General features: G+C 39.5%; 1 protein-coding gene across 8 annotated transcripts in view; it reads left to right on the top strand.

The window, feature by feature from the left end:
• The window catches only part of EBF1 (EBF transcription factor 1), a 391,381-nt gene that overhangs the window by 242,905 nt on the left and 127,736 nt on the right, over positions 1–20,740 (top strand). For all 8 annotated transcript variants that reach the window (XM_060634863.3, XM_060634862.3, XM_060634867.3 and 5 more), the window contains exon 7: positions 5,010–5,091. In XM_060634863.3, the coding sequence (XP_060490846.1) occupies positions 5,010–5,091 (82 nt within the window). The remainder of the gene's footprint in view (positions 1–5,009; positions 5,092–20,740) is intronic.

The raw sequence follows: 20,740 nt of genomic DNA, 5'->3' as shown, positions 1-20,740 counted from the left end.
ATAAATGATGATGAAAATAATTATCTCTTTTTCTATGCCAGGTACTATTTAAACATTTCACATACGTTACTCATTTTATTCTCAATAACCCTCTAAAGCAGGTTCTGTTATTTCCCACATTTTACAGATGAGAAATTTAAGGTACAGGGAAGTTAAGTAATTTCTCTAAAGTCACACAATTAATTAAACAGTAAAGTTAGGGTTATGACAAAAGCCACACAGTGGTCCTGGAGAGAAGTACTGTTATTTTCATGTTTTTGTAAGGCCACTGCAGAAATTTACCCATGGGGATCTTATCTCCAACCCAAGTTCTTGTCCAAAATTCTCTACTGTTGTCTTTATTGTAGAATGTTCTCATTTCTATCCCTTGGGAGTCCTGGATTCTGTTTAGGTGAACAGATTTACTAAAAACCCACTGAGTTCTGAGTCTTGTGTCATGTTCTGGGTATACAGAGATGGTTTTTATTATTGTTGTTATTTTACATCCTCATATAGATGGATCAAAACATGTTGGCTATGTCAAAGAATTTTCCTTTTGGGGGAGCCTAGAGGTATCTTTGGTATCCAGTACTCTGCTAGTCACATAGAAGAATTCCCAGTGTACTATCTATTGGTTGGTAAAATGTGACACAAGTAAACCATTGAATAAGCAATTTTGTTCTACAAATGTGTGCGTTCGGTTCAGTGAATGTTCAGTGATGAGCTAATGTTGTACATTAGCCTGACTGAGGAACCTAAACACAACTTTTAATAGGCTGTCACTTTTGGTTTTATGACCACCACTTTCCTAATTTTTAGTATTCTAAAAAGCTCAATGGCTCAACTGTTGAGCTCTTATTGGGTTGGCTTTTGAAAAGCTACATTATCTTGAAAAAAATCATACAACTAGAAGTCAGAACACGTGGGTTGTAGTTCCAGCTGTTGTAACTATTATAACTGTGTGGCTATTCTCACGTCTTCTGATCTCTCAATGTTTTCATATGTGCAATGAAACAGTTCAAATAAGTGATGGCTAAGGTCACTTAGAAAGTCTTGCAATTCATGGAAACAAACATATACCATAAGGAGTCTTTTGACCAATATAGGTTATGAGTTTAGTTTTGACTGTAGATAAATATCTTAATTTTGTTGAGTCTTAGTTTTCTTCCTTTTAAATAGGTTGATGATTCCTGGCATGCTTAATTTATAGGACTTCTATGAGGATTTAGTGAGATTATAGAGATGTAAGTGCTTTGAATCACATAATACACTGTATGAACATAAGATGATATTATTCATATTGAAAGTTACCAGAAAGGTGTTGGGTTTTTTGCCCCACCCTCTCCATCCCCCCCCCCCAAAAAAAAGACTGGAGTTTAGTTCTGATTGGGCTGTTTCCTGGAGTTTCTGGAACTCCTTGGAACTCTACAGGGTCAATAGGGGCTTTGCCCTGTCTCTAGTTCATTTCCCACGGTTGGGATAAGGCTGTCACACTCTTTCTCCTGACAACACTTTATCAAACATATCCGCCACACAAAATGTGGTAATTCATGAGACAAAAGTGAGGTTTTGAGTTACAATAACCTCCTCTTTGTTAAAAGCCTCCTGAGAATCTGAGATCTTCTCCATAGGCCAGCAGACATGCATGCGTCCCCCATTTACAAATGCCTTAAAAACAGCCTGATAAATCATCCCCAAAATGTGTGTGCTACATCTAACTCTGTCCCTCAGTGGGGATATTTTTAACTCCTACTTCTAAGTCCTCTCAGTTCCTTTAAGGAAGTGCGATCCGAAAGGGTCAGGCATTTGGCATGTACTTAGGGGAAACTTTGAAAGAATTCCTGAGGCTCCCCATGGGGTAAGGCTGGCTTTCCCCAAAAGAACAGGCCCTTCAGAGCGTCTTTGCCACATAAGGGCTTGTGTGAGGCCCCAGGCACCCGTTGATGCCGTCTCTTCCCTGCGACAGATGGCCAAGCCTTCAATTTCAGCAAGCGATCCACTGTGGAGAGGGCGGGCAGGAGATTCTGGCAGCATGCCAGGTGACAGGGCAGCTTAGGGTAACAGGGATCCGGTGTGTGCCCGGCATAGCTTTTGTGCTAACGACGGGCTGCTGACAGGCACCTCGCCCCTGCTCATCGTTAAGGCAGAAGATCCCCTGCTCCCTTGATTCTGTTTCTCTCTGGCAGAGCTAGCGTCCTGTTTGCCTGCCTTTCAAAATCCATTTTGGCACCAGATGGCCCCCCTCATGGTGGCTAGCAGTTGTCTGACTTGAAGATGCCAGAGGGTGTGCTGACAGCTTCTTCTAACACAACCTGAATCTGGCTGTCGGTCTGGGCTCAAATGTCTTAAACACACACCCGCGGCAATATTATCAGCCCTGGGGAATCAGGGGTGGGGGGCACTGGAGGGAGAATGGCGGTGATGTCTCCCTCCACAATATTTATGCTACTGGTATGGAAATAATAATACCAATACTTATTCTTATTTGTACACTTATTGGCACAAATGCCATTGTGGTGCAATTACTGTTGATGGTATAATTAGCACTAATATCAGTACTTCACTACTCCTGTTATTACTAAAACTACTATAAGCATAATGGTTAAGGACACAGGCTCTGTCCAAATTTGAGTTCCAGACTCGCTAACCTTACGATAAGTTATTCAACTTCTCTGAACCTCAATGTGTTCATCCATAAAATGGGATTGATAGCAGAGGTTATTTAGGGGGATTGAATGGGCAAAATGTATTTGCAGTTCTCAGCACCTTGCTGAACATAAGTTAAGCACCTAATTCATGGGAGCCATTATTATTACTGGCCCCATCACCATGCTTACCATGTGTCAGGCATTATCACGGTTCATTTTTACAATTGCCTTATAAGGTAGGGACTGTCCTTATACCCAATTTATAGATAAAGGAAGTGTGGAGCAGAGAAGTTCACCTACTTATCCAAAATCACACAAGCAGTCAGTACCTGTCAAAGTTGGGACGTGAACCCCATTCTGGGTATTTCTAAAGGCTGTGGCTTTTCCTCTGTACCACACTGTTTCTCACTGTCAGTTTCGTGGCAATCAGTCCTCCCCTGAGGCTTGGCGTGGCTTTTAAATATGCCCTTCCAACCAGCTGTGCTTGAAAGAGGCAGCCAGTTTTTACATTTCAGGTGCCTTTGGCTTAAACCCCAGCAAGATGGCCGACTCTCTCTCTCCCTGAGCTTCACCATTTCAGCTTCTGAAAGCCATGTGTGATCACAGGGCCACCCAGCTCTTGCCTTCTGAGAGCTCAGAGGAAAGGACAATGCTGAGGCACTTGGGGTTATGACCACTCCCTCAAACGTCTTTCTCTTTCCAAGTCTGCCCTATTGAAAGGGGACTTGAGTAGGACCAGCTGACTGCTGGCGGGAATGACTGTGCTGTTCTTTGTACTGGGGAAGGGGTGCCAGAGCCCAATTCCATTTTACACGTTTGGGCTTCAGCGGTGTTCCACGAGTCATTTATCTTGTGTGAAGTGTTGATAAACTTTGGCCTCTATGGAGAGAACCTGGAAGTAGGGGCAAATGATTATTCAGAGGTTTCCTTTTATTGATGGGTGGTTGAATGGTGCATGATGTTGAAAGCGTCGTTTCAGGAAAGTGTTTGTATTTTAAAATGTTCTTTTAGTTGACAAAGTTATCGTCACTTTTCAGAGTTACTCCCACACCATATTCTTCTGTTGCCAGATTCTAAGAAACCGGGGAGGAGAGAGATTCTTCTAGGACCTCTCTCAGTTCAGTAGTCAGAAACCAGTTAAACCTCGTGTGACTTTGTGCTATGTTCTCCTTACTGAGGACCCCTGTGTTATTTGGTTAATAGACTTTGTGCTCAGAGCTAAATTCAGACTGAGGCATCATGGGTTGATAGTTCTTCACAGACTGTGTGCATTGAGGTGGGAATTTTGTACTCCAGTGTGGGAAAAGGTGACTTGAAGTGGGAGAAAGGTGAAGAAAAGAACATGCCGGAAAAATTTAACTGACTGGCATTTTAATGCATTCTGGTGTTTGGGGGACATATTTTGGCCTGAAATCTGTAGGCCTAAAAGTAAAAGGGAATGGAGAACTTAGGGTGGCTTTTAAAATGCTTCTTTCCCCAAACATGAGCAAATGAAGAACATATAGATTGCCAGCATTAATCTCCTAATAGTACATCTTTGATTCCTGCTGTCTTTGTGTAATGGACTTTAACAACTACAATGAAAGAAATAAGTGATAAGGTCACCATCTAATTTATCATCCATAACAGGACACTTTTGAGAGTTAACGTGGGTGCCATAATATTTACAGTAATATAGCTGGTGTAAACTGGGATTGTTCCTGGGAAATTGGGACTTTTGGTCACCCTAGCAAGTAAAACCCATGAATCTCACCCTAGAACCAACTCAGGGACCAAGGTGGCAGTGAGGTTCTGATTCATTCGCAAAATAGCTTTTGTCTATAGTAGGCAGTATAAGAAAAACATATAGGAAATACTTGAGAAGTCAAAGGACTTCAGTCAGTACGTGAATCTTATCTACTTCTCGTGGGTACTACTAATTAGACGATTTTATTTGGAGATGCTGAAATAAAAAGTGTTTACCATGTCCTCATATTCATCCAGCATACATTTTGCTGGTTCATCATCTGTTAATTTACGGGGCTTAAATTACATGTTGTTGGGGACCATGAGTAATTCTCAGGCAATTACACCCAATTGGAACCTACCTTAAATTACGGTGAAGACTTTCCCTCTGTCTGAGTAAAAATACTTCCTTGGGGGCTTAATTCTTTTGTGAGATCTGTTGGCAGCACTAAAAACGTTTCTTTCACAGAACAAATCCAGCTTGGGTACAAAACAAAGGCTAAAGTTTTAAACAAAATAGTGACTCTAACACCATTCTAAATATTTCAGAAAATCTGCGGAGAATAGAATGCACAACCCAGATGCGGCTTACTACTTTTTCTCCCCCCTTCCGTGTCAGGACTGAAATGCTAACCATGATAATTTGTTTCTCCACAGGTTCTTCTTGAAATTTTTCCTCAAATGTAACCAAAATTGCCTAAAGAATGCAGGAAATCCACGTGACATGCGGAGATTCCAGGTGGGTTTGTCTTGTCTTTCTTAAATTTCAATAATGGCATGAGTATAAGGAGAGGGTAAAAAAAAAAAAAAAAAAAAGTCTTAGGCAGAAGAAGATATAGAGTCTAGTTATTTCCCCAGATGTAAAAAGCAGGTGAGGCTCCTGGTCCCCCAGGTCTCTGTGTTCTTGGAGTTGTTTTTATGAAGGAAGAATTGGGACCAAACCACCTGCGTTCACTGTTTGAGACAGTGATGTCCTTTGAGCTTAGTTTGGCTTCCTGAATGGACTCTTAGGCTTCAACCACTTCCGGGTAAGTGAAGTACATAGAAATGATGCATTCTTTCTAAAGTTTTACAAGTAGAAAACTCTTAAATAAGATCTTTGTTCTGTTTTAGAATTATGCCCTCTTCTTCTTTTCTTTCTCTTTGTACTCCTCTTCCAATCCTGGAAATTGTCAGCAGTAAGTGTCCATTAAAAATGGACCCTGATGCAGGTGGGCACATCTAGAGTGATATGGGTGACACTCAGTTCTGTGTCAGCAATGTCCTTCTACAGCATGTGTGAAGGTCCTCAAGCAGCAGTCAGATCTGCCACCATATGTGGGTGGTATGTTCACCTCATATAATTATACACTTACTGATGGAAGAAGATGTGAAAGTAAAGTGTTAATTTCGAAGACACAAAATGGTAGTTGGGTTTTAGGAAAAGTTGCTAAGTTCTAGATAGTGGTGCTTCTCAAACTCAGAAGTGTCAAGAATGCCCTGGGGATCTTGTTAAACTGCTAATGAGGTCTCAGGTGGGCTTGAAACTCTAAATTTCTAACAAGCTCCCAAGTGATGCTAATGCCATGGACCACACTTTAAGGAGCAAGGTTCTAGACTTGTGTTGCCTTCCATCTCATTTTATGGCTAAATCTTTGCATGATCAGTGTTAGTTTTCCTATCAGAGTGATGTAATGATATATATGTCCATATGGTCTTTCAGTGAAAACAGCATGGTGTTTAAAGTATATTCTTGGGTATAGTTCGTCAGCATGAAGTGTAGATTGACGTGCATGATCTCTGAGAGGATCTTGAAGAATTTTAGCTGTACATTCGCACATGGGAGAAAGGGATGGGATGATTCTGAGCATTGATTTTCATTATTTTATTTTATTAAAAAATTTTTTTTAACTTATTTATTTTGAGAGAGAGAGAGAGAATGAACACAAGCAGGGTGGGGCAGAGAGAGAGAGAGAGAGAGAGAGAGAGAGAGAGAGAATCCCAAGCAGGCTCCACACTGACAGTACAATACTGAGTTTGAACCCACAAACCATGAGATCATGACCTGAGCCAAAATCAAGAGTCCAGCACCAACTGAGCCACCTAGGTGCTCCAAGCATTGATTTTTAGATGTCAAGATCTCTTTGTCTCCAAGATGATTTTTTTTGAGAGGTGAGACTTATTAGTCTCATGAAAGAGACTAATAAGACAAATTTGGTAGAAAGAAGACATTCTCTCCCAAGATTCTGAAGAATTTTTGTAAAATCATTTTGGCCTTGCCACCTTTTGTCCTGAGAGATCTGAGGAAGAGAATGCCTGGATTCCTAGTTTCCTGGAAAATGTTTCTTTTGGCTAGTTGCTGACCCCAAGTGGGTAGACTTGGGTGCTTTGCTTCCCACACATGATTTTTTTTGTGTGTAGAGTGGGATTAGCTTTGCTGGTAAACAAAACATGTGATGTCACTAGGTGTATATTGCTCAGTGTCTTGAAACATGAGATTGGGTTTCATTATAAACTGTTTTGCAGCTTGCTTTGGCCCCAAGATGAGCCATATATCTATCTCCCTTGACCGAGCCTGGGTTATATCATAGCAAGGCATATCCAGGCACAAACCAATTCATGTTTAATAAACATGTCTAATAGACACGTGTCATGACTTACGAATATCAGGATCAACTTTCTTGTGCTTCTCAGGGCAGCAGAGTTAAAGGTAGACTTTAGTGACATTGGGGACCTAAGAGTATTATATAAGACTTCTGAGGCTTTGTTTTCCCTCATAGGACCGGCTAGTAAAATGTCTAAAGGTCTTAAATTATAAGATGTAGCTCTTATGTGGGATGAGAAACCAACTCAGTCTGTTATTTTTTATAGAGTCTAGAAAGCTTTATTTTTGCAGATAAAATAGTTGTTCTTCACTTAGTAGAAGGGCTACTGAGATGAGGGGGCATAAACTGAATTTCTGGAAAGCTTCAGTTTCCTCAACTCTAAAATGGAGTAAAAATTATCATTCTGCTTATTTTACAACATATGAGTAAAAACGTTTTGTATGCATAACTAATTTGCAAATGATAAAATGTAAATGTAAGCTTTTAGAGAAAGTACTTGTGATAAACTAAAACTGGAACATTATTTCAGTACAGGGTTTCTCAACCTAGGCACAATTGACATTTTAGACTGCATAATCCTTATGCAGTTATGGGGGAGGGGAGGTTTGTCCTGCACATTGTAGGATGTTTAACAGTTTGTTACTTGCCTCTATCCATAGAAACTCTTTCATGCCCTAGCCCAGTCATGGCAACCCCAGATGTCTCCAGACATTTGTCAGTGTTCTCTGTCAGTGAATCTCCTAGTTGAGATTCATTGGTTCAGTTCTATACCTGATGACTTCTGACAGACTCTTCCTGGTGACAGTGCGACCATCCCAATGAGTGCTCTCTGTTACAAGGCATGAGAGCTGCCTGACACAAGGTCCATACTGTCCTTCAAATACATACGCTCTTCCCTGTGAGTCTCCAACTGTCCTCAAGTAGGTAGACTCCTCTAAATATGGGCAGCAACCTTGACCACCACAGAGTTAATTTTTGCATTGAAGAAAAGCTCTTCCCATCAGCAAGGACAAATTCCTTACTGGATCTCAGATTTAACCTGCTTTGTTCCCATCACCCACTCGTCACTTCCTGGGAGAGGATAGAGGGAGCTTGTGGCAGAACGAACACTGACTCATTTTGTTTTGTGTCTGTGTATGTTTACATGTCTCATTAATTATAATTTTTCCACAATTAGCATGTGGTCTTACACATGTTGGCACATGAGTGTTTATGCAATTAGAGAATGGAGAAATTGCCTCAATAAAATTAAAGTAACACCTCAAATAGCCCTACTGAACCTTTCTAGTTTTTCGCCTGGGTTGTTTCTTTCATGTTTATTTCCTCCTGTGTTCTCTGCATCATTTCGTGCTTGTAGCCATTCCATCCTTCTTGAACCCATCTTTTCCTCAGATTCCACACAACAACATTCACTCATTCTCAGCCCTTTACAAAGGGATGCTCTTTATTTCCTCTCCCGTAAATGTTGCTCTTCCCTAAGTTTTCTTTAGAGGTCCAGATCTTTTCTCACTTTGTAGGCTCTCTTGAGTATCTTCTCCATTCTCAGCAACTTAACCACTAGTCAGGCACTCAGAACTGTTAAGTCAGGCGCCCTGAGACCTGACATCTAGATCCAAACCTACAAGTCCAGCTGCCTATTGGATACTTCTAGGAGCTTTCACCCAGTGGGCCCCAAACTCCATTGTCATCATCTTTCTTTTCTTTTTTTGTGTTTTCACCACAAGCTGGCTTTTCTTCTTATGTTCCCTATCTTGGTTTACTTCTGATTACATTAAATGCCGGGGAAATGACTGTTTATATTTCTGTCAACATTCAGTGTGTTCCATATATGTGTGTATAAATATACATGCCCAAATGTGTACCTTGATGTACATCTATGGACATTGGCCATGATGATGATGATGATGATGATGATAAAACTAATTTATTATATGAGAAGTATTGTGTTAAGTATTTTATATAAGTTTTCATTTTATCTTCACAATATCCCTGTTAGGAATGTGCCAATATTATATTTATGAAATGTAATTTTAGGAATGAGGAACTGAGGCTTAGAGGGGTTAAGAAACTTGTTCAAAAGCACACATTTACTAAGTAGGAAGGAGGCAGTGACTTAACTCATCATTCTGACTCAGATGTTATCTAATGTTGTAGAGCAGTAAAGAACTTGTCCAGTATCTATAGGAAGACCCCTATTGCAGAGAAAATAAGGAAGTCTCTCAACATCGAAGAGCCATAGTGCTACCCATGAATGTATGCTGGAATCTCAGGAAAGCCAGCTGCTTGTCTTATAATAGGCCTAAAGATACCATCTGCATGAAGAATATTGGAATACCACCAAAGTTCATCAGGCAGAGAGTGGAGTTGCATGAAAGGAGAAGAACTTGAACATTGTTTCTGAACAGAGCTACAGTGTTGGCCAATTTTTATTTGTATGAGCTTTAGAAAAAGAAGCTACTACTCAGAAGATTGCTTGAGCTTCACCTAACCTAGGGAGGTGTGGGCCACTTCTCCAGAGCCAAAAAGACCCATCACCTAGATGGAACATGAGTAAAGTGGCTCCAGATATCTCAGAGTACTCTGTGACAAAATCATACTGCAGTTCCCAAATCTTAGGACTGAACCAAGAGGGGGAAAGATCAGTCTTCCCTGCAGCTATCCTGGCTGACAGAGATGTGTCATAGAGATACTGGTTGAACGTTGCCTGTGAATAAGATGTATAATTTCCATCATTTCTCTCATAGTGTACCATTAGAAAGTTGATTTTATGTTATTGTTGCCTCTGAGAAGGGATGAGAAAGTGTCTTTTTGGCAGGAGAAAACTCTGGTCTACCCTTGACATATCAATGTGGCTTTTCCCAGTTCTAAGTTATTGAAAACCTTAGACCTAGAGACATCTGATGGAAAAACGTGCTCTTCTGACTGTTAAATAGGCTCTCTCCAACAGTCATGGATGCCACTTTCCTCTCATCTCATTTTGTATGCTCACCAGGCCAGCCTGATCTTCATACAGCCATGCCAGAGCATGTCTCCTCTGAACAGCAATCAGGGGCCTGTGTAGGTGACTGAGGAGGACATAAGAAAGGTTGTTGATCTCTTGACATGTAAAGACATTCTGTCAAGCAAACTCAGCCTCACAGCGGCTGAGCTTCTGGTGTGTAAACAGAGACTACTTAATTACACAGGTCATGTCAATTAGTGTGACCTTAGCGTTTTCAAGAAATTAATCACTTTCTGCAGAGCTCAGCTGTGTTCATACTTTAAGGCATTATGGAATAAACCTTGTAGAAAATCTGGTACAATATTTTTTTCCTTATTCTTCTTAATATACAATGGGTGTTTTCTTTTGAAATGCCCAGGCTGTGTTTTGGGTAACAAACTTGCTTTAATACAACAGTGGATATAGGCTTCATTCAGTTCTGGTGGGTGTGAAGAAGTAGGGAGGAAGGGAAAAGGTGGAGGTAGGTTAGGATGGAAACAGCTCATGACAGGGAGAAATTCACTGTGACTAAAGAGCCTGTTTCTTCATCTTGACACTAAAAAGATGCTAATGTCAAAGGACGGTGTTAAAACCATGTCATGGGTCTGGTTTCTAACTGACAGGAGCTAGACAATTCCGGGTTAAGATCTAAGTCCTTATCAATAGCTTTCCTTGTTGGGGCTGGCAGCATGAGGATGGTGAGGAAAGGGACAAGAATTGGGTACAAGCTGTCATCACAGTAGATGCCATAATACCTAGGGACTGGTATCATTTCCAAATTCATCTTATCTCTTCAACAAAAATTTTCCATAGGCTACAAATCTATATTCATGTATAGATGTTAAATCTGTGACTATATATGAACATAAATTTAAGACATATTCCTTCCTTCATGCATGCATGCACTCAGTAGTATTTATTGATGTGGTAAATGGTGAGTATATCATGATGAACAAGAAAGACGGGGTGTTTGTCCTAATGAAGATCATATTCTAGCTGGGGTCTATTAGTTAGGATGATCCTAGCTGCTATAATAAATAGAACAAAGAATATAATGGCTCATACACAACAGGTTATTTCTTGCTCATATAGCGGTACAAGGCAGGTGTTCTTGGTCAGTGGACAGATCTTGTACATGAAGCGATTTGGGGACTGGGGCTCTTTTTGTTTTGTGTCTCCACTATCCTCTAGAACTTCATTGTCTCCATCCATCCAGCTTAAGGGTAAAGAGTATATGGAGGGGGCTCATGGACTTCTTAAAACCTGGTCTTAAAAATGACCCTTGTCACATCTGCCCATATTCTATGGGCTAGAAGTCTGTCACACGACCATATATAACCACAGAGAGACCTGCAAGTATCTACTTGTACAGCCCAAGGAAGAGAGGAAATGGATGTGTGGGTAACAGTTACCATTGGCTGCTGCAATGTTTACAGATGAATAATTACAAATCGTTAAAAATTTTCACTATTGCTCTAAAGAGTATTAATACTATGAAAGAGAATACATGTGGGATAGGGGATAGGAACCTAATTTAAAGTGGGTGACCAGGGAAAACTTGTGAGGAAGTGACATTTAAGACCAGAGCTAACAGATAAGAACAAATCATCTTGAGAAGAGCCAGAAGAATTTTCTGAGCAGAGAGAACAGCAAGCTCTAAATTCATGTTTATTTCATGTTTATTGGAGGAGACAAACAATCTTCTTTCACTCATTAGTCATTTTGTGTGGGGGATGGGAAACCACCAGGAGAAACCACCAGGTTACTCATCCCGAATTCCTACCAAAAATGTGTTCTTTTAAAAATGATGACATGGGAAATGATGGTAAAAGGCAACTCACTGCTTTTGTTTTTTTTATGTGTATGTGTGAATTCTGATTCTGTAAATTTTGGAGAATCCTTGTTATTTATTCAAAAGCCCAGAGAGGCTCTGAATCAAAATATTATAGGGTATGCTTAGAGGATTCTTAAAATACATGCCCTACCTCTGCAGTTTCAGTCTGTTTTTAAAGGCACTTAAATAAAGAAGGAAATATTTGTATACTTTTTATTTCTCTCCCACTGTCCCCCACCCCGTTTCATATTGTTTTGACAAATAGCGCATCTCGCAATTAAATTCTTTACCAACAGAATGCTAGGGGCCCGAGCTGCAATCACTCTCTTCATACAGAATAATTTCAAGATGCACCACGCTGATTAATTATACTGAAAGCAGCTCTAATGATAGTTTCAGAATACAGGATTAATTCACATAACATGGTAAATACAAATGGTGGATTTTCAACCTGATATATTAAACCATTACAGCTTATTGGGCAAATATGTATCTTGGCATGAGCCTTATGCTGGGCCTTGGCAGAAAATATGCATCACTGAGAAGGAATCCTTATGAATGCGATTTGGTGAGTGGTGGCTCTGCACTTAGGGGAAATAAATTTCTACATTAAGTACAGTCGCTATTGAAGAAATGTAAAATACATTAAAGGATAGATGTTTAAAAGTGTTTGGTTTGATCAGTGTTGCCAGTGGATATTGGTTCTGAAGATGCTTATACTTATTGAGACTTACCAACAAAAGATATCCTTACATTCTATTGCTTTTTAAGTTGTAACTTACAGAGCTCTTATTATGTGTGAGACGCTGTACAAGGTGTTTTGCATGAATGATCTTACTTATTTTTCCTCTGCTCTTTCCCTTGTTTCCTTTGCTCCAAACAAGCATTGGAGCACATTGGCTTTCCTTATTTTCTTTCTTTTCTCTTTCTTGAATACACCAAACTTATTCCTGCCTCAGGATCTTTGCACTTACTAATTCCATCTTCCTAGGAAATTCTTCTGCCACTTCATTGAATAGCTGGCTACTTCTTTTACTCAGATTTCAGCTAAAACATCACCTCCTCAGAGATGCCTTCCTTAGTCACCCAATCAAAAATAGATCTCACCTAGGTATCGTTCCATCCGCATTGTATTTTATTCTTGGAACTTTTCACATTCAGAAATTTTCTTTTATTGTTTACTTACTGTTGGAAAACCCCTTTCTGTCCCTGATAAGCACTAAGTTCTTCGTACATTGCTCCTTCTCTAGTATACAGAATAATGCCTGGAGTATAGTAGGCACACAACTTATTCCTATGATTAAGTGACTTATATAAGGTTACAAACTGGTAAGTGATAGAGTTGCAGTTCACATTCAGGACTCTCTGACCCCTGAATCTGAGCTGTTGACTAATATGCTATTTTCTCGCTCCCAATTTTCACATCCGTGTGTCACAGAGTCATTAGTAGAGAACACACATGGCAATTCTGTATGTTTTGGCTCACTGCTACTTAAAATAGCCAGTGGGAACACATAAATGGAGAGCACCTGTTAAATGCCAATGACACCATCAAGAGTCATCAAAGGTATCCTGATCCACAGAGAGGGGAACAAGGTTCAGGTCACTGAGGAGCTTTTATGTGAGCATGTGTCACAGTTCAGGAGACAGAAGCTGAGTTTAGTGTCCAAAGGTCCAAATTAGTTTAATGTAAGTATCTGAGGATTTAGAAGTGTCTGCTCTTGTCTTACTGTTAAGATAGGAGATATTTTTGCCTTGAGCCTTAAAGAGTAGATTTAATTCAGTTACTCACTCCCATTCTCCTGCAGTTCTGCTCTGCTACATCCTGTAGGTTCATGTGTCCTCTATAATTTTTAATGAGTTATTTGGGATCTTTCAACCAGATAGAAACTGGCAATCAGGCAGGTTTCAGAAATGATCTCATTCCATATCAGTCAAGGATATTTTAAAGGACAAAGTTAATGAAGACCTAACTCCTAACTGCCACAGACCATTTTTATGTATATAATACTTAAAGTGTAGTCAATCACTTAGACCCCAGAGATGTATACTGGAAGATACCAGCAGACTCAGGAGAGAAAGGACTTAGGCCAGGAGTTTGTATTGAGAGTCCAGAGGCTGTTGTGGGTAAGAACTGGACCTGGAGTCTGAAACTTTCCCTTCAGGTTTGCCTCTGCTCTTAATTTGTCTTAAGACCTTGAGGATGCTTTTAAACTTCTTGGGGTCAGTTTTCCAAGCCTTAAAAAGACATGTTGGACAAATATGCAGTGTCATAACTACTGAGAATTTCTTTTATCATTTTCTCCTATGAATCTCATGTGACAACCTATTTTTTTTTATCCTAATGGCATTTATTAAGAATCACATTCCATTTTAAAATTATTTGAAACCATGTGACTCCATCAATTCAGAGTTCTTTCATGGGCATGAGATAACCAGTGTTTCCACATGCACATGATTTGATCCTGTATTGACAAAGGAAAATTACTGAATGTATGCTATCTACTGATAGCATGCTATCTTCCTATGGATGAATTTAGGATTCCCTCTCTGCAGTGTTGTTCCTGTTACTATTTTTGAAAACTCTTAGTTGGAAGTTACTAGATTGGCTGATTCCTTGGGTCTTTTGAGGAGTCTGTAAAGGGTGTTTCAGCAGGCAGGTAGAGTAGAGATTGTGGGCTGTGTAGGGTTGGGAGTAGAAGTTTGATGATATAGACTTCATTTTGCAGAGTAGTTTTAGTTTTAGAGAAAAATGAGGGGAAAGTATAGTAAGTTTCCAAAGACTCCCTCAATTCTTCTCCCCCATTTCCCCTATTATTGTTATTAATATTTATTTATTTTTGAGAGAAAGAAAGCACACATGCATGCCCATATGCATGCATTCAAGTGGGAAAGGGTCAGAGAGAGAGAGAGAGAGAGAGAGGGGATCCAAAGCGGGCTCTGTGCTGACAGCAGAGAACCCAGTGTGGGGCTTGAACCTGTGAACTATGAGACCACGACCTGAGCTGAAGTTGGATACTTAACTGATGAGCAAACCGATGTTTCCCCCATTTCTGCTATTATTAATATCTTTCATTAGTCTAATACTTTATTACAATTGATGTGCCATATTGACACATTATTGTAACATAGTATAAAGTTTATGGTTTATACTATTGTTGATTTTTATGTTATGTATTTTATGAGTTTGGACAAATGCATGATATTATGTAGAGTGGTTTCACTGCCCTAAAAATCCCCTATTCTCCACCTATTTATCCCTCCCTCCCCCCAAACCCCTGACAACCGTTAATCTTTTTACTATCTCCGTAGTTTTACCTTTTCCAGAATGTCATGTAGTTGGAATCATATAGTATATAGCCTTTCCAGATTGGCTTCTTTCATTTAGCACTATGTATTTAAAATTCCATGTCTTTTCATGACTTGATAGCTCATTTCTTTTTATTGCTGTATAATATTCCTTTCTATGGATTACCAGTTTGCATATCCGTTCACCTATAAAAGGACATCTTGATTGATGATGCCTTTTATTTAGCTGGATTTTTATTGATATAATTATAGACTCACATGTAGATGTATGAAATAATACAGAGTGATCCCATGTGTACCCTTTACCCAGTACCACAATAGTAATACTTTGCAAAACTATAGTACAACATTACATAGTACTATACCATATTCATATAGGATATGAACATTGACAAATCCACCACCTTACTCAAATTTCTCTAGTTTTACTTGTAGTCATTTGCATATGGGTATGCTTTTCATTTTGTAAAATTTTCTCATGTAAGGTCTGTGTATCTACCACCACAGTAAAGATATTGGGCATTGTCATCACTACAAGGGTCCTTTCTATTATATTTTTGTAGTAGCTACATCTACCTTCCCTCTGTCCCTAACCCTTGGCAAGTGCTAATCTGCTCTCCATTTCTAAAACCTTTTCATTTCAGAATTATGTTAAGTAAATGGAATGATGCAGTGTATTTGTTTTCTATGACCTCCATAACAGAATACCACAGACTGCGTGGCTTAAAAATGGATATTTATTTTCTCACAGTTCTGGAGTCTGGAAGTCCAAGATCAAGGTGTCAGTGGGTTTGGTTTCCTCTAAGACCTTTGTCTTTGGCTTGTAGATAGTCACCCTCTTGCTGTGTTCTCACACAGTCTTTCCTCTTTGCCAGCACACCCTGGTGTCTCTTTGTGTGACCAAATTTCATCTTCTTAGGATGCTAGTCAGATGAGATTAGGGCCCACTCTAAGGGACTTATTTTAACTTAATCATTTCTTTAAAGACCCTGTCTCCAAATACAGTCACATCCTGAGGTACTGAGGATTAGATATTCAACATGTAAATTTTGAGGGGCTGTGGGGGAAATAACCCTGTAATATTCAGTAGGTAATCTTTTGGTACTGGCTTTTTTCATTCAGCATAATTCTCTTGAAATTCATCCAGGTGTGTCAATACTTTGTTTCTTTTTATTACTGAGTATTAGCCAATGGAATATTGCTTAATGCCTTTCTATTCCATGTACTTGAAGCCTGTGCATATAATGCTTTATATTAGGGGTCCCGAATTAATGCAAACATAGAATAAGTTAAACAAAAAGGTAAGAAAGCCATGTAACAGACCAACTTTAGCACCAATGTCCTTACACTGGGTTACCATATATCAGCTTTGAAAACCAAGAATTGTAATTTTATAATCATTCAAAATTAATTGTTTAAGTAGTTACTTTTTGGAGGGAGGTACTTACTACTAAAATATTCTAAATTTAAGCATTGAAAATATTTTTGTGATCTAATCTTTCTCTTGATTCCATATTTCTTTTGGAAGTGTTTTAAAATACAGATTTCAACTCTTTTGGTTGCTTTTGTCATAAATCCTTCTTCTCCATGAACTGCTACTTTTGTTAATGTGATCTTCCACCCATGACTGGATTTTAGCTGCTTTTGTCTTTTTGAAAATCTGCTCATGAGACAGAGATTATGGTTCACGAATCTTAGATAATTTAGTTGGGACATACAAGGTCTCCTGCCTGATATGCAGAAAACAGGGGCAGCCTGAAGAATGATAGCAGGAAATACCAATAACAAAACTCCCAGAGAACCCCTGATTCATATGAAACTAGACTGAATTGATGTCTAATTTATAGATTATTTTCAAAGCCATAAGATTTTGTTTGGTTTCAAGTCTAGAATATAATAAGCTAAGATGCCAATGGGTTCTAGACAGTAAAATTATATTGCAATTCACACGAGGCCTAAATGATATAATTATATGTTGTGGGAACAAAGGTCTTTAAAATTGTACGATTTCATTGTTAGACTGATAAAGCAGTGAACATATTAGAGATAGTTTCTGTATCCTTTTATTTAAAATAACAGTTTATACTGGGTCTTCTTTAGGCTTCAGATGATCAGCCCAACACATTATCTTGAACTTTTTGTGGAGTATCACCAACAAAGCAACAACTACACTACTACTGCCACTAACATTTTTTGAGTGCTCAGTAGGAGCCAGGAGTCATGCTGGCCACTTTAAATAATGGAAGCCTCACAGAATCAGGGACTGTTATTATTTTTTCCTCTTGAGAGGCAGGAACACTGTGGCTTAGGGTTAAGTTAACCTGGCCAGAGTCACATCACCTAGGAAAGATAGGGAGTCCAGCATCATAAATTTTGTATTGAATTTTTTCCAATTCTAAATTGAGAGGGTAAAATTGTAAAAATAACAACCTTTAGGGATATCTAGTTCCTGGATAAAACAGAGGAGATTCTGAGCCACTGAGATGAGCCAAAATGTTAATGTAAAATCTCCAAAGTCCATGGGTACCTGCAGATTTCTCTTAGTTTTTGTTTGTCTGTTTGTTTGTTTTTGTTTGTTTGTTTTTTGTTTTTTAATCCCCTCATGCTGAGAGCCCTCACCTGGGGGGCTGGACCCAAATAGAAGGTACCATGGAACACACTGGGTGTTCATCAGTACATCTATGGATTGCTATATTAGAAACCTATGCCCTAAATAGAAAATTAATTCTAAAAAATATAGTGATAAAAATATACTTGTACATAACCTTAAACATGTCCACTTAGACTAATACCTATTTTAGGAGACATAACTCGGACATCCTCATGAATAAATTGGAACAATTTATTTCAAAACCATTCTACAGGAGCACGGCCCAATAGAACATTCTGCAACGATGGAAATGGTCTATATCTGTCCTGTCCAATAGTAGACTCTACTGCATGTGGCTACTAACCACTTGAAATGTAGCTATGGAGACTCAGAAACAATGGAATTTAAAATTTTACTTAATTAGTTTAAATTTAAATAGCTACATGTGTAGTTACTGTATTGGAAAGTACAATTCTAAAAAGTAAAGACTTATTTATAACACATACCATAAAAATTTAAATATACCTGTTCCTCATATTCCCTTCATTTCTTTCCCTGGGTAGGAGAGTGAGGAAGGGGTTAGAGAGGGAAGTGTCGAGTCCAAATGTAAAATCATTTTCCATGTTTACCTGTCCCAAATTCAAGCTGTGTTTTGTTGACAAAATTTGGGAAGGTTGAAGAGTTGGCAGGCCTGTCTGTCCCCTTGCCTGCATGAATGTGTCAGCACCTCATTAATCTTGTGTTAAACTATGAAGGCCCTTTCCTTCCCACTATGGGCCTGTTTTTAAAGGACACTTCAGTGCCCCCTCTGCATCTCACAGATTTTTTAAAAATTTACAAGTCCTGTAGATTAATTTCAGCTTATGTTTTATTTAAAGATATCTTAATCATTCACAAATTGGAATGAGAGAAATTATTTTGGGAAGCGGGAAGTTAAAATGTACTGTCGTGAGTTTTTGAGGAACATATTAGGTGTTTATTTTCTAGAAATTAAACGCATGAGGATTCTGTTTTACCCTTCTCCAATTTGAATTGAAACTTCAGTGAAATGATTCTGTCACACAGTGGTCTTGGTGATCCTTCTTTTGCAAAGAAAAAAAAAAACACATAGAGTGTGGTTGTTGTTGTGTTTTTTTTTTTAACTTAACCGTTTTTGTCATTTTTGTTCAATGTAAGAACTAGATGACAACATCTTTAAACGATACTGAATATTTTAAGCCTAAGCCTGTAGCATTTTGTCTTACAGGTGCATGGTGAATTGTATTGCTTTTTTTTTTTTTTTTTTCCCTCTCAAGACAGACGTCTAGAATAACAACTTTCTGTATTTCCTGACACTGGAAACAGATACCGTTTGGGATTCCTTTTATAGTTTCTTCAGCTAACGACTCCAGTGACCACTCAATTGTGGTCTCGTAGTAAATCAAAAATTCTTTGAAAGACCCAGCTCTGTTATATAATTATAAATGTCCCACCTCCCTAACTAAAAAGAAAGTGAGTTTCTCTTGCCTTAAATAATATGGACTCTACGTTGGCACGTAATACTTTTTGAAAATAAAAGAATGGACCACTTTCTTCTCTTTCTCCTCCTCCTTCTTTTAAACTACCCTACAATTGATGAGGCATACACATAATCTTCAGGCTGTGTCAGATCTGGTTGGTCAATCATGAAGAAAGAGAAAAACCACTTTGCAAACTGCTGCTTCAAGTGTACGCAGTCCTCCCATGAATGACTTGCCCTAGTTGGAATTTTGGTTTTCACAATTACTGAGGCCAAAACCCTGAGTCCCGGAATGGACTCTCAATTGTTTACTTTGTAGTTTAATAAAATGGAATTAAAAAATAAAATCAGGGGAAGATCCAGGTCTGGCCAGGAGTCAAGAAGAAGACCCTGACAGAGGGCCTCGTGGGAGGACCCCCAGAAGCCCTGCCCTGCAGTCATCCCTGGGAGACCCCAGGGTGGAATGACCACGTGTGTTGTTTCCTGACTTCCTCATCCGGGTCAGAACGACACTAGGGGCTTGATTTAAGGAGCAGGGCCTAGCGTCTACAGAAGGGAGGGCGTGGAAGAAAAAACGAACGAAAACGAATAACCAGGTTAAGGCAAATCAGATCAAGTCCAACCAACTCCACGGTACTATTGGGAGCAGCGTGTTCGCAGCCTGCATTTCACTGCCGTCTTTGAGGCTGCAAGAAGGGGTCTCCGCCATGTTTTCCCCAGTTGCGTTTAGGTCAAAGACGGCAACAGTGGAACTTTCAAGTATGGTTGGCGTTGGTGGGGGTGGGGGGCACTCCACTAGGCTGGGCAGACAACAGGCAGGCTTCGGCCAAGACCCAGCGTCTTGCCCTCTGCTCAAGTCACGGGAGGAAACAGCGGCGTTGCACCAGACTCTAGAAGTCGGCGAAAAGGCTTCCTCAGAAACTGGGGCCTCAGTGTGTGCCAATCCTTGTAAAGCGTTTCACCTCTTCAGAGGCTAATGCCTCTCAAAACCAAGAACAATTAAAGCGAGAGTCTTTCCAAGCAACTGGGGAATTGAGCAAAATAAATCAGAAATCCTCAGCCTCGGCTCTGGAGGTTCGCCTCATTATGAGAGCAGATCTATTAGCCCTCTTGCCTTTGTCTTTCATTTCTCAAGTGAGGTGATTCTAATTAAATTAATCTGCATGTCAATCTATCGGTGATCAATCAAAGAGCCTGAGGTCCCCCCTATGCTGCAGGGTGCTTGCGGCTGACAGGGGCTGATAATGGAGGAAGAAATAAACTGTCGAGGAAAGTTAATTAGTCAACATAATAGGTGGATTAAACGGGAGTTGGCTGATTGCTGTTTCCCATGTCAAAGCATGAGGTGGGAGCTGAAGCTGCAATTACAGACAATTATTATATTTGGTTGTAAGAGGTCGCATGAATAAACATATCTCTGTGGGTTTCAGTTTTAATCCTCTTCCCCATTTAATATAAGGAGAAGTGTAGGTCATTTTTTTCTCATTGTTTTAGTCAAAGTTCTCCGAGAAAACACCTTTGCCTGTGTCCCTTCTGGCAAACTGGGTTCAGAGTCAGTTATGAGATGGCCAGGGTACCTGAATTACATCTTG

This window comes from Panthera onca, chromosome A1 (assembly GCF_046562875.1).
Source record: "Panthera onca isolate mPanOnc1 chromosome A1, mPanOnc1 haplotype 2, whole genome shotgun sequence".
Lineage (NCBI taxonomy): Eukaryota > Metazoa > Chordata > Mammalia > Carnivora > Felidae > Panthera > Panthera onca.
The sequence above is the reverse complement of the archived record's forward strand: the minus strand, read 5'-3'. Positions and strand labels throughout refer to the sequence as shown.